Raw genomic sequence first — 23773 nt, forward strand, 5'->3', positions numbered from 1 at the left:
AGTGTTAGCACTGATGGTTCTCTATAAGAACCAGCCGAATGTTGTGTTGTTTAGGGATCTGATTACATAAACACAAACCATGTGGTGAGTGCTTATCATTAACTATTATTATTGATAATAATAGTTAGCACCTGGATAGCCCTCTGCAATGTCAAACACTCTGACTAATGGAATAATGTCCCTCTGGGGCGGGAAGGGAGATGCTATCGCCCCACTGTCCAGATGGGTAGGTTGAGGCATAGAATAGGGAAGGCCAAGACAAGTCAGCACCCGCTGTGGAAACAGAACCCAGGAGTTCCTAACTCCTGATCTCAAGCTCATTGTACTTGCGCAGCCTTTCTCCTCTCTCCCATTTTTGCTGGGAGGGACCGTTCATCTCCTGGGGAACATTTAACCCAGGAAACGCTGACCTACCCGCTAAGAGGTGGGGATGCTGGCTGACAATTGGCACCGGGGGGCGGGGGGCTCCTGCTCTTCAGGATCTAAGATCCAAGATTTACCCTGCTGCTGGGCTGTGTCCTGAGAGATTAATGCAGCTGTTTCTCTCCCTTGCCCAGGTATCAGAGGAGCAAGTCTCACTCCCTGTACAGAAAGGCCAAGATCTCTCTCTTAGAAGCTCTGAGCCTGTGGCAGATCAACTTACATGAACTCTTCCTGCGGCTGAAGGGGTCCCGGCTGGGGAACTGGGTCATTGCTTTCCTGAGCCGGATGCACCATTCTCCATACTGACAGGAACTGGTGGGAGAAGCCTGGGCAATTATTGCTCATCTCCATTCTCCGCAGCACACTTGCCTTCCTGATCATTCCTGTCCGTACTCCACAAAGGCTATTGAGACGCTTTTCTTGTAATGCATGGTGCCGAACTTGGCTGTCAGAGCATAAGCTTCTCTATAGCAGAGAGAGTGGGGAGAGTAAGGGCTCTGGGAGTCAGGACTCATGGGTTCTATTCTAGCAATGAGAGAGGTGGGAGTATGAGCTAGTGGGCAGGGCAGGGGGCCTGGGAGTCTCTCTGTTCCCAGCTCTGGGAAGTACCATTATGGAAACATCCTGTAGACTTTAATAGGAAAGGAGAACTTTTTCTAGCCCCCTACTCCCTTTAAACCACCCTATAGCATTTAAGAGAGATGCATCCCTGCCCTATAATTCTCCAGGATGGTTCAACCTCCCTAGAAAGGAAATCATTCCTTATGGAATTCACTAGGGTTTTCAGTAGTTTGTACAAAATCCTATGGGTTTAATGCCTGTGAAATCTACAGGAATTTTCTCTAAGGGGAGAATGATCTAGCAGTTAGAGCAGGGGACTGTGAGCCAGGACTCCTGGGTACTATTCCCAGCTCTGAGAGGGAATGGTAACTAATGGTGAGAGCAAGGGTCTGGAAGCCAGGACTTTTCTGGGTTCTGTTCCCAGCTGTGCTGTGGAGTCATTGTGTCATTTTGGGCAAATGCTTTTCTTGCCTCAGTTTCCCACATGTAACATGGAGGTAATGCTACAAACCCTCCTCTGAACTCCTCAGGGAGCAGTTGCTGTGGAATCTCATCTGAGAACTCACATCTTGTGGCAGGTGATATATGTGCACTGTACGTACTGTCATACAGGAAAATAAATAGGATGTCATGTTAGAGTCCTGCAGGGGGAGAAGTGCATGGCTACCCACCCCTTTCACCTCAGCCCCAGTTTTAGTTTTCCCCTTCCCTGAGCATGACATGTCACTCTGTGCCATTAGTCCCTTACAACCCAATCAACCGCTGCTCTGTTCTCTCCACCACTTCTCCCCCATCTGACGGACATGGTCCAGCTCAAGGTCAGCTGCTGCTGAGTCATTCATGCCTTGCCGTGGGGGAGATGGCGCCCGCCTGGATGACTCACCACTCTTACCCCACACGTTCACGCACAGCTAGTCCCCCTGCTGCCAGAGCATTACACGTGGAGTGGCTTGGCTCAGAACTGCTTGTGACGTTGTGCAGCTCCTGGCTCAAATGGAAACCTGTCACTTGCTCAGTGAATGGGCCTGATCGCTCTAAGCCCACACCCTGGACACAAGCACCAGAAAGCCTTGCGCAGAAGCCTCACTTCTGCCACGTGTCGCCAGGCTCTCCTCCAATGTGCCTGCTTTCTGTGGAACTTCCTGAAAACAGAAGTGATGGACAGAGGCTCAGTGTGGTCAGACTTGTAGGGTCCTCCCCATACTGCCAGGGCAGGCTGAAGAGGGGATGCTGGGAAACAAACTGCACATGGGATGATGGAAAGGGATGGGCCTTTCAGGCTGCCCCATGGACCATCTCTGCAAGGGGCGCAAAGGGGCGTGTTTGAGAAGCTTGCACTGTCAAGAGGTTTGACTGAGTGAGGTTCTTGTCAGCATGGGAGAGCGAGGCCTGGGGAGGGCCTGCTTGTGAAAGAGAATGGCTTCCTGGTTGGTATGACCGTGAAAGCCCAGCCATGGAGCATGTTTGTTCACGTGAGAGGAAATGCATGTATGACTGCTAGGGAGTGTCAGCCTGTGACACAGTGCATGTGGAAATCTATCACTGGGTGAGGGAGAGAACGTATGCAAGTCGGAAGCATACCCAGTGAGTGCGCGTGATTGTGTCTGTGATTGTGAAAGTATCTCTGAATATGTCGAAGCTGACGCGCGCATGTGCATCTGGCTGGTTACTACAAAGACGTGTGTTAGCCGCAGTGTCTAGTAGGTTAAATTGCAAATGCTGAAGAGTGTGTGTGTGTGTGGTGTGTGTGTGTTTGTTTCCTAACAACTGCAATCTAAATCTCAACCCATCCCTCACATCTAGGCCAACCCCCCTGCCTGTTCTCATTAGCCTGTCAGATGGTAACCAGGTTGCCTAGGGTCTTAGCTGACGGGAGGAGCAGGAACAAGGAGCTGAGTTCACCCTACGTGTGTTAGGAGAACCAGTTAGAGCAAGAAGCCCTGTCAAACCTTTCCTTAGCATTCTAGCCCAGTTCAGAGATGCACCCAGGCCAAACCTCTGCAAGGTCTGCTTTTCACTGTCACTTGAATTCTCCTGCAAACTAGCTTGTGATAATTTTAGTGATGGGAGCCTGAGTCAGCAAGGAGCTATGGAAGCCCTTGGCGATCGATTCTGCAGCCCTTATGTGAGAGAGTCTTGCTCATGCAAATAGTCTCACTGAGGTCCATGTATTTACTTATGTGATTACAGCTTGCTGGACAGACCAGTTGGGTTATGAAGAAATAGCTGTGGGTCTGTCCTACTCCCTTCCCTTGCAAGGAACTGAAAATCACACAGTGAGGTCTAATGAAACCTGTGCTCATGGTCACCTATTGAACAGGGCATATTCTAGTAGCCCCTGCAGCTCCTTCACACTAACCATTTAAACACGCCCATCACAGGTGAGGTGCAGGTCATCTTCATTCCCCCCATTTTTCAGAGGGCGAGCAGCTTCTGTGAGATGGTGCAGCTTCCCCAAAGGCATAGCTGACATTTGTAGCAGAAGATGGGACCACACCCCATGCTCTACATATACCAGCTCTGTGCCTTCACCACACTAGTATCCATCCTCTCAGCTGCTAATGGCATACATGAGCAGCCCCTGCTATAAAGGCCAAAGAGAACCAGCAGCCCTTTCAGATGTCGTTACTGACAGGTTGTGGTGAGCAAAGAGCAGGTTCTGTTTCATGGAGCTTTGCCTATTGCCACTCATCCCTACTGAGCAGAGAGAGTAGCTGCTTTTTAGCAAGGTTTGTAGGGCAGGGCCTCAGCAGCATGGTTTTCATCCAGCCCTTCTCATCAAAGTGAAAGAGAGCTTTGCTAGAGGACAGTGTGAACTGAAAGCTCAGAGGCCAGCCCTGTGATGTTCCTCTGCTGCCCCATGCTTAAAGCTCTCACACCTAAACCTGCCAAAATGGCTTTCAAAGGGGCCACCTCCTTGTTGTCCCGATTGTGGCTGTTGGGTGGTGGCACCTCTGCCTCCCCTTTGTGTGATCTGGAATGACCTCTCATTCTCCCCAGAAAAAACAGCCTCCCTCCCTGCAGCAGGCCTCCATGCAGTTTCCCTCTCTGGGTTATATTTCAAGGGAACCGACATTTCTTTTTGATAGTTCCTTATTTCTGCCTTAGCTCCCTCTGCTGGCTCTATGGCAGCACAACACAAGCCAAGGCCAGAGGCAATGTATGCACCCGGGCAGGGTCCTGTGTGTCGCAGGGACTAACCTACGCCTGGAAGTGGACTCCAGAGTCTGGTACTACTTTATAGAGGTTCTTACTGAGGCACTGAAGTTTGATCTGGAACCAAAGAGGAGCATGCGACTGTGATGGGTCTGTCCACCTCCTATAATATTAAATGCTGTCCTGTATTTCTGTAGGACCTCCCATCCCGGGGATTATCAAAGCCCTTTACAAACTGCATGCTGTAGCGACAGGAATCATTTAATCCACACTGAAATCTAGCCACGTCGGGGGTGGAGTGATGCAGCTGTTTAACAACTCCACCACAGCCTGAGAGTAGAGGACACGAAGTGAAACAGAATCCCAAATCCAGCTGAAATAGCACAGAGAATCCAGGAAGGAAGAAAAACATTTATGGAGAGAGAATTTAGCCAAGTTTTAACCAAGTGCTCCATGTAGCACAACTGCCACAGCCCCATGCGGGGGGCGGGGGTATTGGAGTCGGTGCTCATTCAGCCTTCATCACCACCTCAGGCCACTCCCAGCAATGGAACCACTGAAAAGCATCAATCCCCCCCAATATCACCAACCCCCCACCATCAAGCAGAACCCCCAATATCAGTGCACCCCCATCATCCTCCCAAATCAATTATTGCCATCTCCTTTCCCATCTCTTGGGAGGGCTTTTCTGCTGCTGCACCTTACCTTTGCCAGCCCTGGAAGGGGCAGTGGGCAAACTGCTGGGCTCCAGGAGGTAAATGGGAGGGGGATTCAGACCTGGGCCAAAGGAGAGAGGCTCAGCCACAGTGTCTGAGCTCCCTTCATTCTCCAGGGAGAGTGAGAGCCAGGGGAGCCACCTCCTCCTTTCTCTGCTCCTTGGATGGAGTGCACCCCTGACCCTGCTCCAGCTCCTTGCTCAAGCCAGGTAGCAGAGACTTGTGTAGGGCTGCTCCAAACGTGAAAGGGGGCTTCCGTGGGTCAGCCCACCAGCTGGGGACTGACTAGGGGCACCAAGTGCAGTCACACCTGCCCAGCCCTAGGACCAGTTCTGGACTGAGTAAATGTTCACATGGGGTGATGGAGGGAAGTCCAGCTATTTGTCTCCATGTCCAAAGGCAAAGACACAACACACACAAATGGCACAGCAGCAATGCACATGAATGTGCGAGTATGTGGCGGGGAGGGAGCCAAGCTCTGTAGGGATGGGATTACTTTGCCCTGCTGGACATACCACACCGGTGGCAGCACTGCTCTACCTCAACTGCAAGCTGTACCCAGCCCTATGAGCCATCCAGACACAATGTGGTTACAAAGTCTGAGTCACTCTCCTGGGCAAATCTGTGTCTAATGGGGGCTCCAGAGCCTGCAGCATTCCTGGTGAGGGGAAGTAGGAGCAGGCAGAGCTGGCTACATCCCCAGGGGCCAGTACGGGACTGTGAGTATGGGCAACAGGCTGGCTTTAGATCTCATAAACAGGGAAGAAGTGCTGATGGTCTCAGATCCACCCCAAAGAGCCAGATCCTCCCCTGAATCCCGCAGGCCTAGCCTCTGGGCACTATTGCTTTAGGAGCACAGAGGCACTTCTCCAGGAGTCCTGCAAAATCTGTCATGCTGCCTTTCTGAAAGCTCTGTGATGTACTTTCAGCATCCTCCAGGCAATACTTGCAACTGTATCCCAAGCCCGGCATTATCCTGCAGATCACTGTCAGACAGCCCACTGTCTTAAAAAAGCTGCAACGTCTCTGTCGGAGCTGGATGTTAGTGCTTCAGCACAGTTCTGAAGGGGATTTGGTCCTTGTTCTGGTGTGCTGGCCTCCAGCATACCACCTTGTGGTCCTGTGAGTTCATTGCACTCAGAATCTCTCCCCCTCCCACCCACCCCCAGTAAGGGCTGTCTCTTCCATTGAGGCGAACTAGGCAATCGCCTAGGGTGCCAGGATTTTCGGGGGGCAGCATTTTGCCGGGGGGGGGGCAGCAGGCGGCTCTGGTGGACCTGCCACAGTCGTGCCTGCGGACGGTCCGCTGGTCCCGCGTGGCTCCGGTGGACCTCCCACAGGGACGGCTGCGGCAGCTCCACCGGGGCCATGGACCAATGGACCCTCCGGAGAAATGGCTGCGGCAGCTGCACCGGAGCCGTGGGAGCGGCGCGTGGGGCGCGAAAAACTCTAGCGCCGGTCCTGCCCCCAGTTCTTCCAGTCCCTTACTCCAACTCGTCTGGTTCAAAACAGGTTCTCTTGTCATGGCATCTGATTCGTGTCTTTCTGTAATACGTAACTTGCTTTGTTAGTCACCTCATTCACCCCCATCTTGGGCCGCATAAGAGTCCTGGTCAGCTGTCTTGTCCTGGTCCCCTTCCTGGAGCTGGGACTATACTTCAAATGGTCACTCTCTCAAAACAGGAGTCTCAAGATATCCTCCTGAAACAGACAATACTTCAGTGAAAAATGCACCTGCTCTCTCCTTAATGCAGGTGCCCAGCCCACCTCCTGGAGCTGGGTAATTCAGGCAGTTATTACTGCCCTCCTTAAGCCAGGAGTCCCCAGCTCCCCTCCGTGGAGCTGGGTTGTAATTTAGCCTGCTGCAGGGCGTCACCCAGCTTCTCCCTCTGCTGGCCCCTTTTCCCCAATTCTTCAAGCTCAGCGAGTTCAGCAAGGAGCCTTCTACTGGCATCTCCTCTGCTACAGGGAGGAGGCAGGATATATACGGGTTCCCCTCTTTACAGCTCATCCTACTTGGTTGGGTGAGAGGAGAGCCTTGCCCTGCCTAAGGCTCCTGTCCCAGAGCCCTTAAAGAATCAGTGATGGGATTTCTTCCCTAACCATCCCAGGACCGCTTCCTCTCTTGTCAGTATCACCAAGGTCCTTGTATGAAAATATCAGACCTTTGAAAATCTTAAATGGCTGCACCACATGACCAGGGTGGGCTGAACCCTAGGTACTACTATCCTTATGGGACATACTATCCCCTCACACTTCTCTGTGTTAGTGAACATGAGTAGGGTGATGGAGGCGGCTCTGGTGAAATGTGCTGCTGTGGGAGAGCTTGACAGGAACAGTTTAGGCAGCAATAGGGAAAGCCCCTCCCACACTGTCCCACCACTATATCTTTAGTCTCTCTGTTAACACTTTTAACAGAAGAGCTAATTGGTGCCTGTTGTCATGTGGCCAAAGAAATTAAAAGGAACTGTCAGAAGGGTGAAATGCCTGCAAACTACATGGAGACTATTTAAAAAAGCCATAACAGAGGCTCAAACTAAATATCTACCCTCAAAATAAAAAAAAAGTAATGAGGACCAAAAAATACCACTATGGCTAAACAACAGAGTAAAAGAGATGGTTAGCGACAAAAAGGCATCCTTTAAAAATTGGAAGTCAAAGTCTACTGCGGAAAACAGAAAGGAGCATACCTCTGTCAAGTCAAGTGTAAAAGTATAATGAGGCTGGCCAAAAACAGAATTTGAAGAGCAACTAGTTAAGGAGACAAAAACTAACAGCAGACCTTTCTAAAAGTACATCAGAAGCAGGAAACCTGCCAGTCAGTGGGGCCACTGGATGATCAAGATGCTAAAGAAGCACACCAGGAAGACAAGGCCGTTATGAAGAAGCTGAATGAATTCTTTGCATCGGTCTTCACTGCAGAGGCTATGAGAGAGATCCTCGTATATTGCTTTTAGGTGACAAATTGGAGGAACTATCCCAGACAGAGGTGTCAATAGAAGAGGTTTTGGAACAAATTGATAATTTAAACAGTCACCAGGGCCAGATAGTATTCACCCAAGAGTTCTGAAGGAACTCAAATATGAAGTTGAAGAGCTACTGACTGGTGTGTAAACTACTGCTTAAATCTGCCTCTGAACCAGAGGGCTAATGTAACACTGATTATTTTTTTTTAAATGGCTTCAGAGGTGATCATGGCAATTACATGCTGGTTGGCCTAACTTCAGTGTCAGGCAAATTGGTTGAAACTATAGTAAAAAAACAAAATTATCAGACACACAGATGAACATGTTACATTGGGGAAGAGTCGACACATTTTTTGTAACAGGAAATTTTGCCTCACCAATCTATTAGGATTCTTTGAGGCTGTTGACAAGCATGTGGACAAGGTTGATCCCGTGGATATAGTGTACTTGGGCTTTCAGAAAGGCTTTGACAAGTTCCCACACCAAAGGCTCTTAAGCAAATTGAGCAGTCATGGGATAAGAGGGAAGGTCTAGTGGATCAGTAACTGGTTAAAAGATAGAAAACAAAGGATAGGAATAAATGGTCAGTTTTCACAATGGAGAGAGGTAAATAGCGGGGTCCCTCAAGGATGTGTACTGGGACCTATGCTGTGCAACATATTTATAAATGATCTGCAAAAGAGGGGTAAACAGTGAGGTGGCAAAATTACTCAAGATAGTGAAGTCCAAAGCAGACTGTGAAAAGTTACAAAGGAATATCACAATAGTGGATGACTGGGTGACAAAATGACAGATGAAATTCAATGTTGATAAATGCAAAGTAATGTACATTGGAAAACATAATCCCAATTGTGCATACAAAACAACAGGGGTCTAAATTAGCTGTTACCACTCAAGAAAGCGATCTTAGAGCCATGTTCTTTGAAAATATCCATTCAATGCACAACAGCAGTCAAAAAAGCTAACAGAATGTTAGAAACTATTAGGAAAGGGATAAGTAAATAGAAAATATCATAAAACCATTATTTAAATTCATGGTACGCCCGCATTTTGACTATTGGGTGAAGTTTTGGTCACCCAAGTTCATAAAAGACATACTAGAATAGGAAAAGGTGCAGAGAAGGGCAATGAAAATGATGGATATGGAACAGCTTCCATATGAGGAGAGATTTAAAAAAATGCATTGTTCAGCTTGAAAGAGATGACGAAGGGGACATATGATAGAGGTCTATATAATCGTGAATGATGTGGAGAAAGTGAATAGGGAAGTGTTATTTACCCCTTCACATAACACAAGAACCAGGGGGTTCACCCAATGAAATTAATAACCAGCAGGTCTAAAACAAATAAAAGGAAGTACTTCACACAGTGCACAGTCAACTTGTGGACCTTGTTGCCGTGGGATGTTGTCAAGGCCAAAAGTACAACTGGGTTAAAAAAAGATTTAGATAAGTTCATGGAGGCTATTAGCAAAGATGGCCAGGGACGCAACCCCATGATCTGGGTGTCTCTAAGCCTCCAAATGCCAGAAGCTGGGACTGGTCGGCAGCGGATGGATCGCTTAAAATTATCTTGTTTTGTTGATTCACTCTGAAGTATCTGGCACTGGTTACTGTCAGAGAGAGGCTACTAGGCTAGAGGGGCCATTGCTCTGACCTGGTATGGCCATTCTTATAAGAACCTACCACTTATCTCACACAAGTAATTGAGCAGATGATAAAATCAGTCGTCAGTGACCTCTTCTGGATTCAAAGCAACAACCTAGAGATGAAAGACTCTGTCATTTCACTGCCACGCCCCTGAGCCACCCCAGTGACTGCTGGGAAACAATTCAATGCTGAGGCTTTACAGGCCAGCTTGCCTTCTGCACTCCTTTGTATACAGGGTGCAGCAGCCGTCCACATGAATCGTCTTGCATTGTACTAGATGAAGTAAACCTGAAAGGGCCAAATGCTTTTTGCTCCATCTAATCCCTAATCCTTTTGCATTAGCTGCTCAAGGTGGTAATTACCATTCTGCCCCTGTCCGTGGCAAGGGGAATTAGCTTTGGCTGATTTGTTGCAATGTTGTACTGTCCGAACCAATAATAACTTTGTTGACATTCCAAACATGAAGCGAAATCTATTTGAAAAGCAGCACGAGGATTTGCAGGCTCCACGCTTTGGCTGATATTAATTTTCCAACATGGGGCCACGGGGGCGGGGGGGGCAGCGCTGGAAAAGAACAACCCTTCCAAGGAGTAAATACCAAACAGCATGCCGCTAAACTGATTTACACATGTTAAAATGTTTCTGCCTCTGGATTTATCTGACTGCTCTTTGTCTGGCTATGAAATAGGTAAACCTAGATCTTTTTATCAGACAAGACGATAGCCGGGGGGACCATGAAAAGGGTTGCCCTTGTAGCTAACGTGCCTTGTGAACATAGTTGTGCCTTTGCGTGTTATTTTCTGAGGCTCTGCCGCTCAGGAATTTCAAAGCCTCTTTGCTGTGTTTTTCTGGAGTTTTCATGTGGCTGCTCTCCCATCCCCCCCTTCTGTGTGAGTAGTCATAGGTCTTTCAATTTTTTTAACCAGTCAGCAGCAGCTGCCACTCTACCCAGAATGATGAGCTGTCAACTGCAGAGTGACCTGGTTACACAAGCTAGAGAAGCAGAGAGGAATAACCAGGTCTGACTCGGCTTTCCCACTTCTCTGAAACAAGAAAATCTTCCAGGGCTGAGGTAATCCTGGTGCTGCTGGGATGCACAGCTCATCTGCCAGACATGTATAATCAAGGTCAAGGAGACTGCCTTTTTGCAACTCACTCCTCTTTAGGATGTGTATATGTCTGGGGTGCGGGAGGCTAAGGTGTGCATAGGATAATGATAACCCACTTGTGTGCAGTGTGTCTGATGTCGGTACTGGGCTCCTCTATTGAGCTGCTCTCTTTAATGGGAGGTGACTAAGAGGGTCATATGCAGACGTACAAGTAGGCGTGCGACATACTTTGCATGGCTGTTTGTCACAACTTGTTGTGTTGGGCTTTTCCAAGGTGTGCTCCTATCTCATCAGATTCCACTTCACAGAGGCAAGAGGTGCAGTTCTAAGGTAAAATCCCACACAAGGCATTTCATTTAAATAGACAACTTTTAACAGCACCTCCTACAGGGCACCGTTCATCCCACTCTCTCCTTAATTCAAACACCCAGGGAGATACATGGGGGAAGGGATCTCTTGGCATTTTTCCAGCCTCTGAAGTGCCTACCACACCTATGGCCATGTACAAATTAATAATTATTAATAATACATTTCTGTTTTCCTTGCAAAGAAGCCTTTTATACAATACATACTTTATGCTTACACGTGCTATGCCCCCAATTAAACCAGAGCGTTTCATGATCTTCCTGTGAAAATTACAACACTTGGCCCTTTCAAAGCAAGTACAAATATTTATTTAACTCTCACTACTCCCCTACTGCGAAGTGTCACTGTCACCATTTGCAGATGGGGAAACTGAGGCACAGAGAGGTGGCGGTCCAGTTCCTCAAAGGTAGTTAGACATTAAGAGTGGGACCACCACCCTGGTTTGCCAGTTCAGAGGTACTGCACCCACCTTCCATGCAACATTGAAGAGGCACATTAACCACGACACCCCAACATTGTCCAGTGATTCCAACGTCTCGCATCCAACCCAGCTGCCTTACTGCTACAAAGGCACTTTACCACCGTAATGACCTCAACAACAGAAATAGACCCGATCTCACTGGAGGTTTCCGGTACTGCCTCCTGAAGAGAGGGCATATCCCTCGAGGTCAGCGTTTCACCACCCTTGCTGAGAACAGCTTGGGCAATGTCCCACCGATCCCTCCTAAGGCGACGAACGTTTTGCCAGAACACCTTTGAGGCCGTCTGGTAGTCATTCTCCACAGTCTTTCCAAACTCCTCCCAAGCCCGGGTGGTAGGGCAGATTTATTTATGAAACACATTTTAAATGTTGCTTGCTTCTGAGTCTGGAGTTTTGAACTCAACATCAATCTAAAGAAAGACAGAAATGGGTTTATTTGGAGGGTGGCTGCCCAGTGGAGCTGTCTGCTGCGAGGCACTTGGCTCCAGGAAGCCATGAACCTCCTGTCAGCTGACTCCTTAATAGCGCCTCTAACTTTAATAAAACGAAGATGGAAGAGATTGCTAAATGGCGGCTAATAAATAAAGCGACGCGCACAGAGCCTAGTAATATAATATTGCTCTTAAAGGAAATATGAAAAATAGTAATCATGGCCATTGTTATTACTATCTTGTCCTTCAATATACCTAAACTATCCATCACACTGATAAAGCTGAAATAAATACCCAGCGTTTAGCAATACAAGATGCATACTTCACAGCGCGGTCAGTCACAGCAAGCATGTGACTGCCTTTTCCACATCCATTCTGTGCCAGAACCTCTTTCACTTTGCTGCCTCCTATGGGTATCAGATAAATCAACAGTACTGAAGCAGAAAGGCCCCCCCAGCATAGCCACCCACAGGGAAATAGTCATCCTTCATCAGAACAAATGGAACCCTGAGAAGGACAGTAACAAGGCAACGTGGGCGGGGGATTTATTTTGATGTATCCACATATCTAAAATACACTGCAGTCAGCCATTGGGGCCTGTTGGGGGTGGTGGTGGTGGTAGCCTGTCTTAGTTGAGCCATGAGTGGGGGAAAGTCCATTGAAAGCATCTTGCCACTGCTAGCTTTGCACAAGATGTTGATGCTCAGTATTACAATAGTAGAATTTTACTCTGAAGAAATGGTATGTTGCTTAACGTACTATTTTTCAATTATGTTTTTAGATGATGAGCATTAATAAGTACAGAATAATACAAATTAGGGACTGGCAAGATGATCTTAGGTCAGTTACTTCAAGCCTCTGCCTTATAGCTTTGCTCTCCACAGTGTATTCTCCAGGCCTCTGCCCAGTCCAGTTTACATGATTCATGGAAAGGAATTTCCACCACTTTCATGAGGAGACTACTCCACTGACCTGCTGTTAGGAATAATATTCCTAGTATTCAGCTTACAGTCAGTGTCTTCTCATTCCTGCTAGTAAGAGCCCCTGGCAAACCCACCCCCACTCCCACGCAGCTCCTCCTTTTCTGTTGAGGTCCACTAGGCATCAGACACCGAGCCAGGAATTCCTAAATTCTAATCCTGGGCCTACCACCAACAATTTGGAAAAGAGAAGACTGAGAGGGGACATGATAGCAGTTTTCAGGTATCTAAAAGTGTGTCATCAGGAGGAGGGAGAAAACTTGTTCACCTTAGGCTCCAATGATAGAACAAGAAGCAATGGGCTTAAACTGCAGCAAGGGATATTTAGGTTGGATATTAGGAAAAAGTTCCTAACTGTCAGGGTAGTTAAACACTGGAATAAATTGCCTAGGGAGGTTGTGGAATCTCCATCTCAAGAGTAGGTTAGATAAATGTCTATCAGAGATGGTCTAGACAGTATTTGGTCCTGCCATGAGGGCAGGGGACTGGACTCGATGACCTCTCGAGGTCCCTTCCAGTCCTAGAGTCTATGAATCTATGAATTAGTGTGGCCTTGGGTGAGTCCCTCAACCTCGCTTCGTCAGTATCACCGTTTGTAAAAGGGGGATAATTTTTTTACCATAGTGACCTACCCTGGGTGATGTGAAAGTTTATTATTATATGTGTGCAAAGCCAATGGCAGATCACAATTGCTGAGTACTTTTGTTGGCATTTACCCCCTTCAAACATTTAAGAGGCTACAGATCCTGAAACTCAGGCATCCAAATGAAATATTGTTAAACATGAAACATAAATCACACTCATGCACTGGCATGCTGAGTGAAGGCTGCCACTCGGGTTTTAACTCAGCCTCATTATGCAGGCATTGTAGCAAGGCTGGTCTTCTACCCAAGGACCTCACAACACTAGGTCTTGTTATATGTCCCAGATGGTTCCTTACAAATAAATTGTACAGCAGCTGCAGAGGCTGCTGAGCAAAGAGACACAGAAACTGAGCAAAGAGACACTCCAGAGCCCCCTCCCAGGAAGCGGGAGGGGGCTCTGGGCTGGGGAGTGTGGTGCGGGGGGGGGGCAGAAGGGGGTGAGGGCTCAGACTGAGGGTGCGGGCTCTGGGATGGGGCTAGGAATGATGGATTTGGGGTGCAAGAGGGCAGGAGGGGGAGCAGGGCTGGGGCAGGGGGTTGGGGTGTGGGGAGAGGCTCAGTGGTGCAGGCTTCAAGTGGCACTTACCTCAAGCAGCTCCCAGAAGCAGCGGCATGTCCCTTCTCTGGCTTCTATGTGAGGTGCAGCCCAATGACTCTGCATGCTTCCCCATTTGCAGGCACCGCTTCTGCAGCTCCTATTGGCTTGGTTCCCGGCCAGTGGGAACTGCAGGGATGGTGCTTGGGGCAGGGGCAGCGTGCAGCTATGCTGCTGCTTCCAGGAGCCGTGTGGTGTGGCCCACAACCCTGCCACAGACCCCGCTCTCCAGTGGGAGCTCGAGGGTTGGATTAAAATGGCTGGCAGGCTGGAGCCAGCCTTTGGGACATAGTTTTCCCACCCCTGGTCTAAACAGCTTCCCAAATACCCCACCATTAGGGGCAGTCTCAGGAGGAGTAGGGGTGCTTACTGGGAAGTGAAGAGGACTGGCATGGATCTGTCACACCAGTAAAATAAATATTTTCTTAGTGACATATGAATTGCTGAAGCGACAACCCAGGGCAAACTCCTGCATCATGTTGTCCCATCACTCACTGCACAGTGCTATAGCAATGGCATTGTGTCAAGCCAAAATAAGTTTGGAGAATGTTTTATTGGTCCCTGTGATGGAGTGTTCAGCCCACCCCACCCCTGAAGGGGTTAAGGTGGCCCAGAAGAGGCCAATTAACTTTCATAGTTGCGCCTGGAGGTAGGCACAAGGCTGTATAAATTAGTAACTGCTGCTGATGCCCAGCTGGGAGAGAAGCTGGGCAAGGAATATAAAGAGAGGGAGTTTGTAGCAGAAGAGGGCTGTAAGGGGAGGATCTGCCGTCATTTGCTAGTAGCGGAGGGGAGAGAAGGAGAACTAGCCCTAGGGTCAATCCCAGATGAATTGTGAAGAAAGAAAGTCTGAGGGTAGGAGGAAGCCCAGGGAAACAGCAAGAGGGAGACTGTGCAGACTGTGGCTGCTTGTTATAGGGTCCCTGGGCTGGAACCCAGTGTAGAGGAAGGGCCTGGGTTCCCCTACAGTCACTGGGAAGTGGTGCAGGACTGTTGGAGGTACCATGCAGACAGTTGGTCTGGAGAGACTTCAATACCCCAGAAGGGGAGACCATATGTTGACCTAGCTGGAGGGATGAATTGCAAACGGGGAACTGTGAACTACAGGAAGAGTGACCACTACAGCAAAGGAGTGACCATTGGCAGGGGGTGCCATAGGCGAAGAAAGCTGCTATGCCACACCCAGTCAGGAGGGGTCACTCTTGTGGTGGGTGGAAACCCATTACAGTCTCAAAATTAGGACCACCCTCATTTTAGTCCAAGTCTCAGCGGGACGAGCATCCATGTCAGAAAAATCATCAGTGCCACTGGTGTGAAATGGTCCCCCTCTGACTGTCTCAACAGAAAGTCAAGTACTGGGTAGGTTATGGAGACTGAACTTCCCTCTCATCTCTAGAGGAAGGTCCTTCCAGGGAGGACTAAGAAGCATCAGTCATTCAAAGGCATAGATAACCAAGCTGCCTTCTAACTTCCAAATTCATGCACTAGTGCAGAGTAGTGCAAGCATGTGTTTGAATTTTGCATTAGTGCTCCTTGCTGTGTGTGTAAATAGGACGGACGTCTGATCACCTCCAGGGCTGTGTATTTGGCATCCCTTTCCAGCAGGAAACATTCACAAAAAATGAAAAGCATGACAAAGTTTGGGAATATCCCAGAAAAAGTGGGCCAGGATATTTCCCCACAATCCTCACATCCCCTCTTTCCACTGCCATAAACTGTCATAGGACAGCAGAGGCAAATGTTTCATCTCTAGACCTGACTGGAGCTTTGGCAAAAGTTCTGAGAACAATAGGTAATTTTTAAGGGTTCTGCGGGCATTTTATCAAGAAAAGATGATAAATCAACCTGGCCAGGATTTGAGTGGAGGTCTCCCATGTGTGACAGCAGAGAATGTCGACTGCTAGCCGCTCATCAGTTGGACAAATGTGGACAACTGTACAAAGGCTCTCTGCTAACAGCTAATGAGCACCATCCGCTCCCACTGATCTGGCACCATTTGGACAAGATGAAAGGTCACCTGGCAGCTGAGAACTTCCAGCTCATTCCACAAAACTTCCCCCAGTGCCACCAATCGTTTAGCCTCCATCCCAGCTGGCTCCCCAGGACCACCCAGCCTGTCCCCCTCAGATAGTGACAGCGAACTGCAAAGGCAATTACCTAGCCGCCAAGTTAAATTAGCACCGTTGAGCTCTCTCTCTTTTTTTTCTCTCTCACACACTGAAGCACTTACCTGAAATTAGCCGCGGTCGGTGCTTTGCAGAGGTGAATACGATTGTGATTATGAATGCACTTCTTGTTTGTCTTTTCAGTGCCGAAATCCTGTCAGCGAGGAGAAGCGATAATAACATGCTATTAAGTTCTTTCTGGATAATGTAATTCAGGAGTCAGGAGGCAGTTTGGTCATTTATGCCTATGTAAAGCTTAGAATAATTTTTCAGTGTCATTATCTTCTATTTCAAAGAGCCCATTCCAAATATCAATATACAGACCCTTCTCTGAACAACCTCCTCCTTGTTTTTATGGGCTTCTCCCACCTTTTATTCTTGTCAGCTCTGAATTTTCAGGGATTTTATTTCTGTTTCCAGCCGTCGTTCACTGCCCTGCTCCCCTCCCCCACACCTCTCTCCCTCCCTTTCCCTTTAGAGTGAATTTAGGAATTTACTAATATTTATTTAGCATCTGTAAATTGAAACCAGCTCCTCACAGATGCTGAGCGCCTGGGAAATGGCTGCCTGTGATAGCAAGGGAGGTTAGTTCAAATCTCAATACTGGCAGAGTGCAGTACATTCTTCCAAAACAAAGAGAGAACAGCCAGGCCTGTGATATTTAACAGTAGGCATATTCCCCTCAGTGCCATTTGGTAAATATCTAAATACACTGTAGAGTATTCAGTGATATTCCTGTTCTGTTATTTATCGGGAGCAGAAGTGCTGCAAGGGCCCAGGAGGGCTAGTGGGTTAATAGAGTCACTGCTCAGTTCTAGAGAGTGGGAATCAAATCCATTGAGATCACATGTGCAATGAATTTAGTTGCCTCAGCCTAGCCCCCAGGGACCATGTGTCCATATTGCCAAATTACCATGAAATTCAACTCAATAGCAGGCTGTGCTTTGTCAGGCCCAGGATGGGAAAAGCAGGCAGTACTGAGGAATATTGGCAGAGCTGTGGGGGCTCAGACCTGGAATAGCAGGGGGAGTTTCAAGTCAGAGATGAGGAGCATCATTAGAGCGTGCAGGGAGCTTTCACTTTGCCTGTCTGCTCTACAACTGATTGTAGGCAGCACTATTGGGCCGTCAACTTCATGTGCCCCAAATACATCCAGAGCACGTAGGTCTCTCCTGTCACAAGGAGATGGCAGGCTTCTGGAAGCACTTACCTCTCTTCTGACCCTCCAGTGCATCTGACCAACCTGCATTTGGGTGAGTTTCACTCTCCCTCCAGGACCAAGTAAAATTCAATCACAGTCTCTTCCCACACAGGTGTCTCGCCCAGAGCCCCTGCTGGGCAACTCGGCTGATCTCTGCCAAAACCGAGAGCAGGAACAAGTCTCACAGTCTGTCAGCAGAGAAAGAATCTTGGCCACGTCCAGCACAGGCTGGCCAAGCACAAGGAGCTGAGAAACTTCAGGTGTGGAATGGCAGAATCTCTCCTGGCTACAAGCATTATCTATGGCCATCTCAAGAATGCAGCATGAGGTACAGGCTGTAACATGCTGACTTGTGTGCATGTGAGTAGTCATGGTCACTGTTGCTGTCCTTTGAAGACACACACATGAGCAGGTCTGGGAATGTATCAGTTCCTTCTCTGGTTTGTGTGCATAGACACCACTGCCTCCTACTAGCCTTCAGAAATACTTATTAATTATTATCAACTCTCCCAGCTGCCCTCTGTTGGCCTCTTGTTAACTGGCTAATTTTTCATAGGCATCACAGCAGTAGGAGAGTGGCCTTGCAGTCTAGTTCAGGGCACGTGTTCCACATGTTCAGACTGACATGGAAAGAAACCCATGCACATTTGCAAAAGACACAGTCAAATGGTGAATGGATTTCCTCTCCTGAAAGAACTTCTCCGTTAGCCATGCTGAGTGAGTCCTTTGTTCTCGGCACCAAAGATCATGAGCTCAGTGCTCTGGCAGGCAGCACCCCAGCGTGTGTGACTGCGTGGTACGTAATCATGGATCGCTAGAATACTCCCTTCTCAGGAGCAGAGCCAGAGGAGGCATGTGCCATGCATTAGTAGCAGCAGCAGCAGTTAGCCTGTTCCGGATGGGTTCTTGCTCCCTCTCCCTGGGCACAGCCTCTCCACATGAGTTATATGCTGAGCTTGATGCATCATTATGTTCTTTGCTCACGCTTTTGTCGAGTGGGTGCTTCAGCGTATGCAGTTAATGGATATTTTCGCCCTGAAATAGCCCCCAGGAAAGAAAGCACAGAGGCTCCTTAACAGATGCAACTTCAACACCAGCCTACACTACAGGCATGAAAACAGACAGATGTCTCTGAGTGAATGCAGCAAAAATTACCATCCAGAACTGGGGCTGGAAAACAATCAGGCTCCTCTTCTGCATGCATAGGGCACAACTGAAGAGGAGACTTTTATTTCATTAAGTTAATTGGCAGCAGTCTCTGAATTGCCAGACGTGGACTTAACTTTGCCTCTGGGTCTTGGAAAATGCTCTCTGCCATGTTTAAAAATATAAAGGCAAAGGCATAAAACTCCTTCTGTTTCCTGCATGCTGTCTCTGTCATTGCTTTGGAGCTGATGGAAGGGGAAATGTTCTTCCTTTTGCCCCTTGTTTTTCCCAGGGAGGGATGCAGGCTTTCCCCTGCCGAGGAGAGAAAGTTTGTAAGATTCAAATAAGATTCAGCCCCACTCTGTATTGTGGAAGGAGCTAACACTTCTAAAAGCAGATGATTGAGACTCAAGTGCCAGCCAAACCAGAGGGAGGAGCCACGATGTTAGCATGCATGGTCTCATTTGCATAGAAGGTGTAGTATAATCTGCACAGAGTGCAGACCCATATGTCTATCAGTGCCTAGAAGGTGCAGGCTCATTAGCATAGTGCAGTGGTTCTCAACCTATTTACCATGGTGGGCTGCTTATGCAGCTCTTCCTGTTATGTCGGCTGCAGCCACACACACTATATACTATCTGTATGGCCCTTAGAATGTCACATGGGCCGCAGCTGTGTGTTGATTGGGCCCTGAATTGAGAACCACTAGCATAGTGGCATGGCCTTCTTGCCATATATGGAATGATATAAGCAGCATACAGGGCTTGAGGCTGTGGCTCTGTTTACATAGCAGATGTGGCTTTATACACCTGGGCAATGAAGGCCTACCTGTGTTGGGGTATGGCCCCACTTGCACAGGGTCTTAGATTGACTTCATAAAGGGTGTGGGTGCAGTGACTTGCAGCTGATGCTAGCTATGGTATGGTCACAATTGTGTGGCTCTCCCTGCTGAAGCTGTGGACAGCGTCAAACTGCAATCCGCTACAAGAGAAAAAGGAGTAACAAGAAAACAGGATTGGACGTTCCAAGGGCTGTGTCCTGTGCAGCATCCACGGTTTAAAAGAGCAAGGCCCAGCTGCCTACTCAGAGTGCAAACAGCCTAGTCTGCCCAGCCCAAGCCCATGGCTGCCCTCATCCTGCCTGTCTGCTCTCTCCATGCACAGGCAGCTCACAAAGCCCAGTTTCTCTCCCTCTCATCCCATCTGCAATAGACCTTAGCCCCCCTCCTTCTTGTCTTTAGCTGCTACTCCAGCCCAGATCCCCTCTTCTTCCCACGTGGGGACAGCCCTCTCAGCCTGACTCCGCTCTCCCCCTTTGCATGTGGCCAGCCAATCCAGCTCTGCTTCAGTCTCAGTGGGTTGTGATGTCATAATTCCATGATACTCTGCCATTCCATAGCACCTTCCATGCAAGGATCTGAAAGCCTTTAGCGAACAGGAAATGAATTTAGCCTCACCAATCTCTGGCAGTTGAGAAAGATTATTCTCATTGTACAGATAGGGAAACTGAGGAACAGAGCAGAAGAATGACTTACCCAAGGACAGTGTCTACAGCAAGACTGGGAATGAAGTGCAGTCTCCTTCTTCCCTAGTTCTGTGCTTTCACCACTAGACGATACTTTCTCCTTTCCTGTCCTAACTTTATGAAGCTGATCTGGATGAATCCCCTACCACGGTAGTTTGGGATGAGAAGTCTGTTCCTTCCACCAGCAGTCTGGACAAAGTGACATTTGAATTTGGCAGCAGAGTGGCTGGGCAGGATAAGGATCTGTCAGGTATGTACTAGTTCTCAGCCTCAGCTAGGGATTCAAGGTTAACATGCTGCTGTATCTGTGATATACCAGGGGTTTATCATCTGTTTTAGGTTACTCCTGAAAATAAGATTACTGGGTTTCCAGCACCGGCACAGCTGAGAACTATCACACACTGTGGGACAGATAGCTAGGCCTGGAATAGCAGATCAGGACTGAGTTGCATCAGCTGTGCAGTGTAGGAAACTGGAATGGATGGGAATGCTGCAGGTCAAGCCTGCACCACCCCATACTTGATAACGTTCCCTTGGGTCCAAGTGCAGAAGCTCTATTAGCCACGGTTAAACTATCAAGCCAGTAGCAAGAGTAATGTTGTCTGCCCCAGCCACTAGGGGGTAACTATTACAGCTGCTCACATACCGCCCACAGTATGAGCATGCATGATGCAGTTCACGTGCAGGGCTTTTTTCCCAGCCATCTGCTGATGTTTTTTTGTTTGTTTGTTGTTTTGTCTGATTGTTGTTTTAAAACCCTATTTCACAGTGGAAATAAGTAAATCCACCCTTGCTCCCTGCTCACTGCATCTTCAGCCAATCAAGCTGCAGGAGCCAGAGAGACTTCCCAGTGCATGGGTGCCAGAGGATTGTGTCAGTCCCTTGCATGTTGATGGGCCTTTTGGTTGATGGGATTATCCATTCAGAAAATGAGGAGACAATCTTCACAGGAACGGACTAGGAGGAGGTGGCAGAGTTAATCTCAGTGTTCAAGGGTGGCCATTGTGGAGGGAGACAGTGGACAAGAGTCAAGAAACAACACTCCATATGGAGGGAGAAGCACGGGGGTGGGGAATGGGACAAAAGCAAACAGACAAAGAGAAAAGTCAAGGACTCTTGCCTCCCTGTGAGTGACAGGAGGGGATCACTGCATCCCAGCAGCAAGGGACCATTTCAGGTTCTTTGCCAGGAAATAGAGGTCACTGTGTTCAGAACCAGGACAAGTGCAGAGTGCAGTGTAGTGGTTAGCGTCTATATATAACCACTGCCCTCTGCTGGATGGAATCAGAACTGCTTGATCATGTGTCACGTGCCCTGTATGGCTAACAGATAATTTCCTTTAGCTCAAGTGCTGGAGGGCACTCTGCTTCAGAAAAAGAATTTGAGCTCTCGCCTGCCTTATAAAGGCCGTGCTGAGTGACTACAGTATGATATATAGAGATGGCTATCAGCTCTTGGATAGAAACATTTCATCACGAAAAGAATTCAATGTGGGTTTTACACCAGACCTATTGCATGGGGCAGAGGGTTTCATCACTCTCCGTGCATCTTCAGCCTGGTCAGCCATATCCAGTCAAATTTGTTAGTTCTCTACCTTATACTGAATCTTAACATGTTAATTTAAGGCTTCCACTAACCTGAGGGACACTTCCACATAGCTCCTTCTACTACAAGTGCTTTGAGATTTATGGATGAAAAGTATTGAAATTTCTAAGTGTCAGTGCCTGAGATACAAAATAAATAACAATGGCAATTAAAACATCTGTTTTACCTTGTTATGGCAGGCATCAGCAGGTGGCACTCTTACAAATAATCTCCCAAGTTATTTTTCCTAGCATGTGAGCAAATGTTCAGTTTTGGGAAGACATGCTGTGTGGTGTTAGTCTGGGTTATGCAAGGCTCTGTGTAGAGGTGGTCAACGTGGGAGAGGGAGTTGTATGAGCAGCAGGAGAGTTTGATCTCTGAATCAATTCTTGAGGAGGAATTGCTGGCCATTGGGCTGAGAAGATCCCTGAAAGAAGAGTGTATCCTGCAGGCTGTTTGACCATCTCTGTTCTGGAACTGGTTTATATGTGTAAATAAAACAAGTTACACTCCGAATAAACCCAGATGCCGCATCACTATTTCTCTTCCACTGGGATGATGGCCTGCAGGTCCCTGAATGTCTGCTATCACAGAGGCAGAAGGGCAACACCAGAGCCAGAGAGGACCACTGGTGTTGGAAGGAGCAATGTTAACCTTGAGTATAATTTTGAAAACACTCTTTTGAGCATAGGAACTTCCAGAGTAGATCAGACCAGCAGCCCATCTAGGTCAGCATTCCCTCTCTAACAGGGCCAGTACCAGTGCTTCAGAAGAAGGCACAAGAAACTCAATAGTGGACTTGCATTTAAGGGAAATTTCTTCCTACCCCTCTACCTAATCAGTGCTTGGCATAAGCCCTGAAACAGGTGTTTGTCTCCTCTGATTTTTAAAAAAAAATCCTGTCGAATGTAACTGAAGTTCTCTCATTCATATTGATATAGTGCTTTACAAATACTGAATTATTGTTACAGGGTGAGCAGGCACTTTATGAGATTCTCAAGCTCTAGGTCCCATTTGTGGCTGATTTTCCTCCTGAATATAGGAAGGCCTATCGGGAAGTTGGATATAAAGCACTTCCTACCACCACCGAGGGAGATACATCCTGGTGAGTGCAGCAGCTGGCTGAGGTAATTGTCCAGAGACTGGGTAGTGGCTAGGGCAGGCATGGATTGCTATGGAGAGGGAGCTGGGAGGGGGGCTGAGAGGGGGTTGGCTAGAGAAGGCCAAGAGAGAGGCCCACATGCGGATAGGTGGGAAGTAGTCGTGGGAATCGTGAAGTGAGTGGTTTGATGCTGAAGGTGGGCAACTGATCCATTGTACAGAGTTCCAGGGTCCAAGCCTGGTGCGGAGAGAGACCCTGGGGTTCCCTGCAATGCTACCTACTGGAGGGTTTGTAACTCCTGTGGGTTTGTAACTCACAGCTGACAAAGTAAATCCAACAATTATCTCCAGCTTTCCTCCAGTGACTTGGAGTAATGTAATTATCCCTAGCTGACAGCTAGGGAAACTGAGACATGGAGTGTTTACTTGACCTGTCACAAGTTCACAAAGAAAGCTAGTGGCAAAGGGAGGAATATAACCAGGAGTTCTAAGCTACTGGTTCCATGCCAAGTCCACTAAATCAACTCCCCTTTCTTTGAGTGAATGCTGTTCCTCCATCCATGCCCCCACATTCCCTTGCTGCCTTCAACCACAATGCAGCATTGTTGATTGTCTAATTAGTGATGGAACTTCTGAGGTTCTAGCATCCATTCTGATAACCCTCCCTCCCAAAGTCAGACCCTTACCCCCTCACTTCCTTGCTACAATGAATTTTGTGCTGGTGAAAGATACTCTCATAGAGCACTGGACACTGATCATTTCTGACTACTCCCAGAATGGGGACAGTCCTGGCAATGGCAGGGCAAGCTCTCTGCAGGCTACCCTGTGCCCCAACACTATGCTGGAGGGATTTCCCTCTAGGGATGAAAAGTGTGTTCTGTTCCTGTGCCCCATTCAGTCTTTGTCCAATCTGCCGAGGTTGCCAGCATGAGGGATAATTTGTGCCAGCTGTAGTGATGGTGTGTGTGATGTGGA

General features: G+C 48.1%; 1 protein-coding gene across 4 annotated transcripts in view; it reads left to right on the plus strand.

Moving 5' to 3' along the window:
• ADCK1 (aarF domain containing kinase 1) overlaps window positions 1-23773 on the plus strand; it is a 211326-nt gene that overhangs the window by 128320 nt on the left and 59233 nt on the right. For 2 of the 4 annotated variants that reach the window (XM_050953282.1, XM_050953281.1), the window contains one exon: window positions 558-1620. The exons of 1 other annotated variant lie outside the window; for it this stretch is intronic. In XM_050953282.1, the coding sequence (XP_050809239.1) occupies window positions 558-729 (172 nt within the window). In that variant the 3' untranslated portion in view covers window positions 730-1620. Of the gene's footprint in view, window positions 1-557; window positions 1621-13295; window positions 13343-23773 lie in introns of those variants that run through there. One more of the 4 variants, XR_007774435.1, reaches the window with a different exon arrangement.

The sequence above is a fragment of the Gopherus flavomarginatus genome, chromosome 5 (genome assembly GCF_025201925.1).
Source record: "Gopherus flavomarginatus isolate rGopFla2 chromosome 5, rGopFla2.mat.asm, whole genome shotgun sequence".
In the NCBI taxonomy this organism is placed as follows: Eukaryota; Metazoa; Chordata; order Testudines; family Testudinidae; genus Gopherus; species Gopherus flavomarginatus.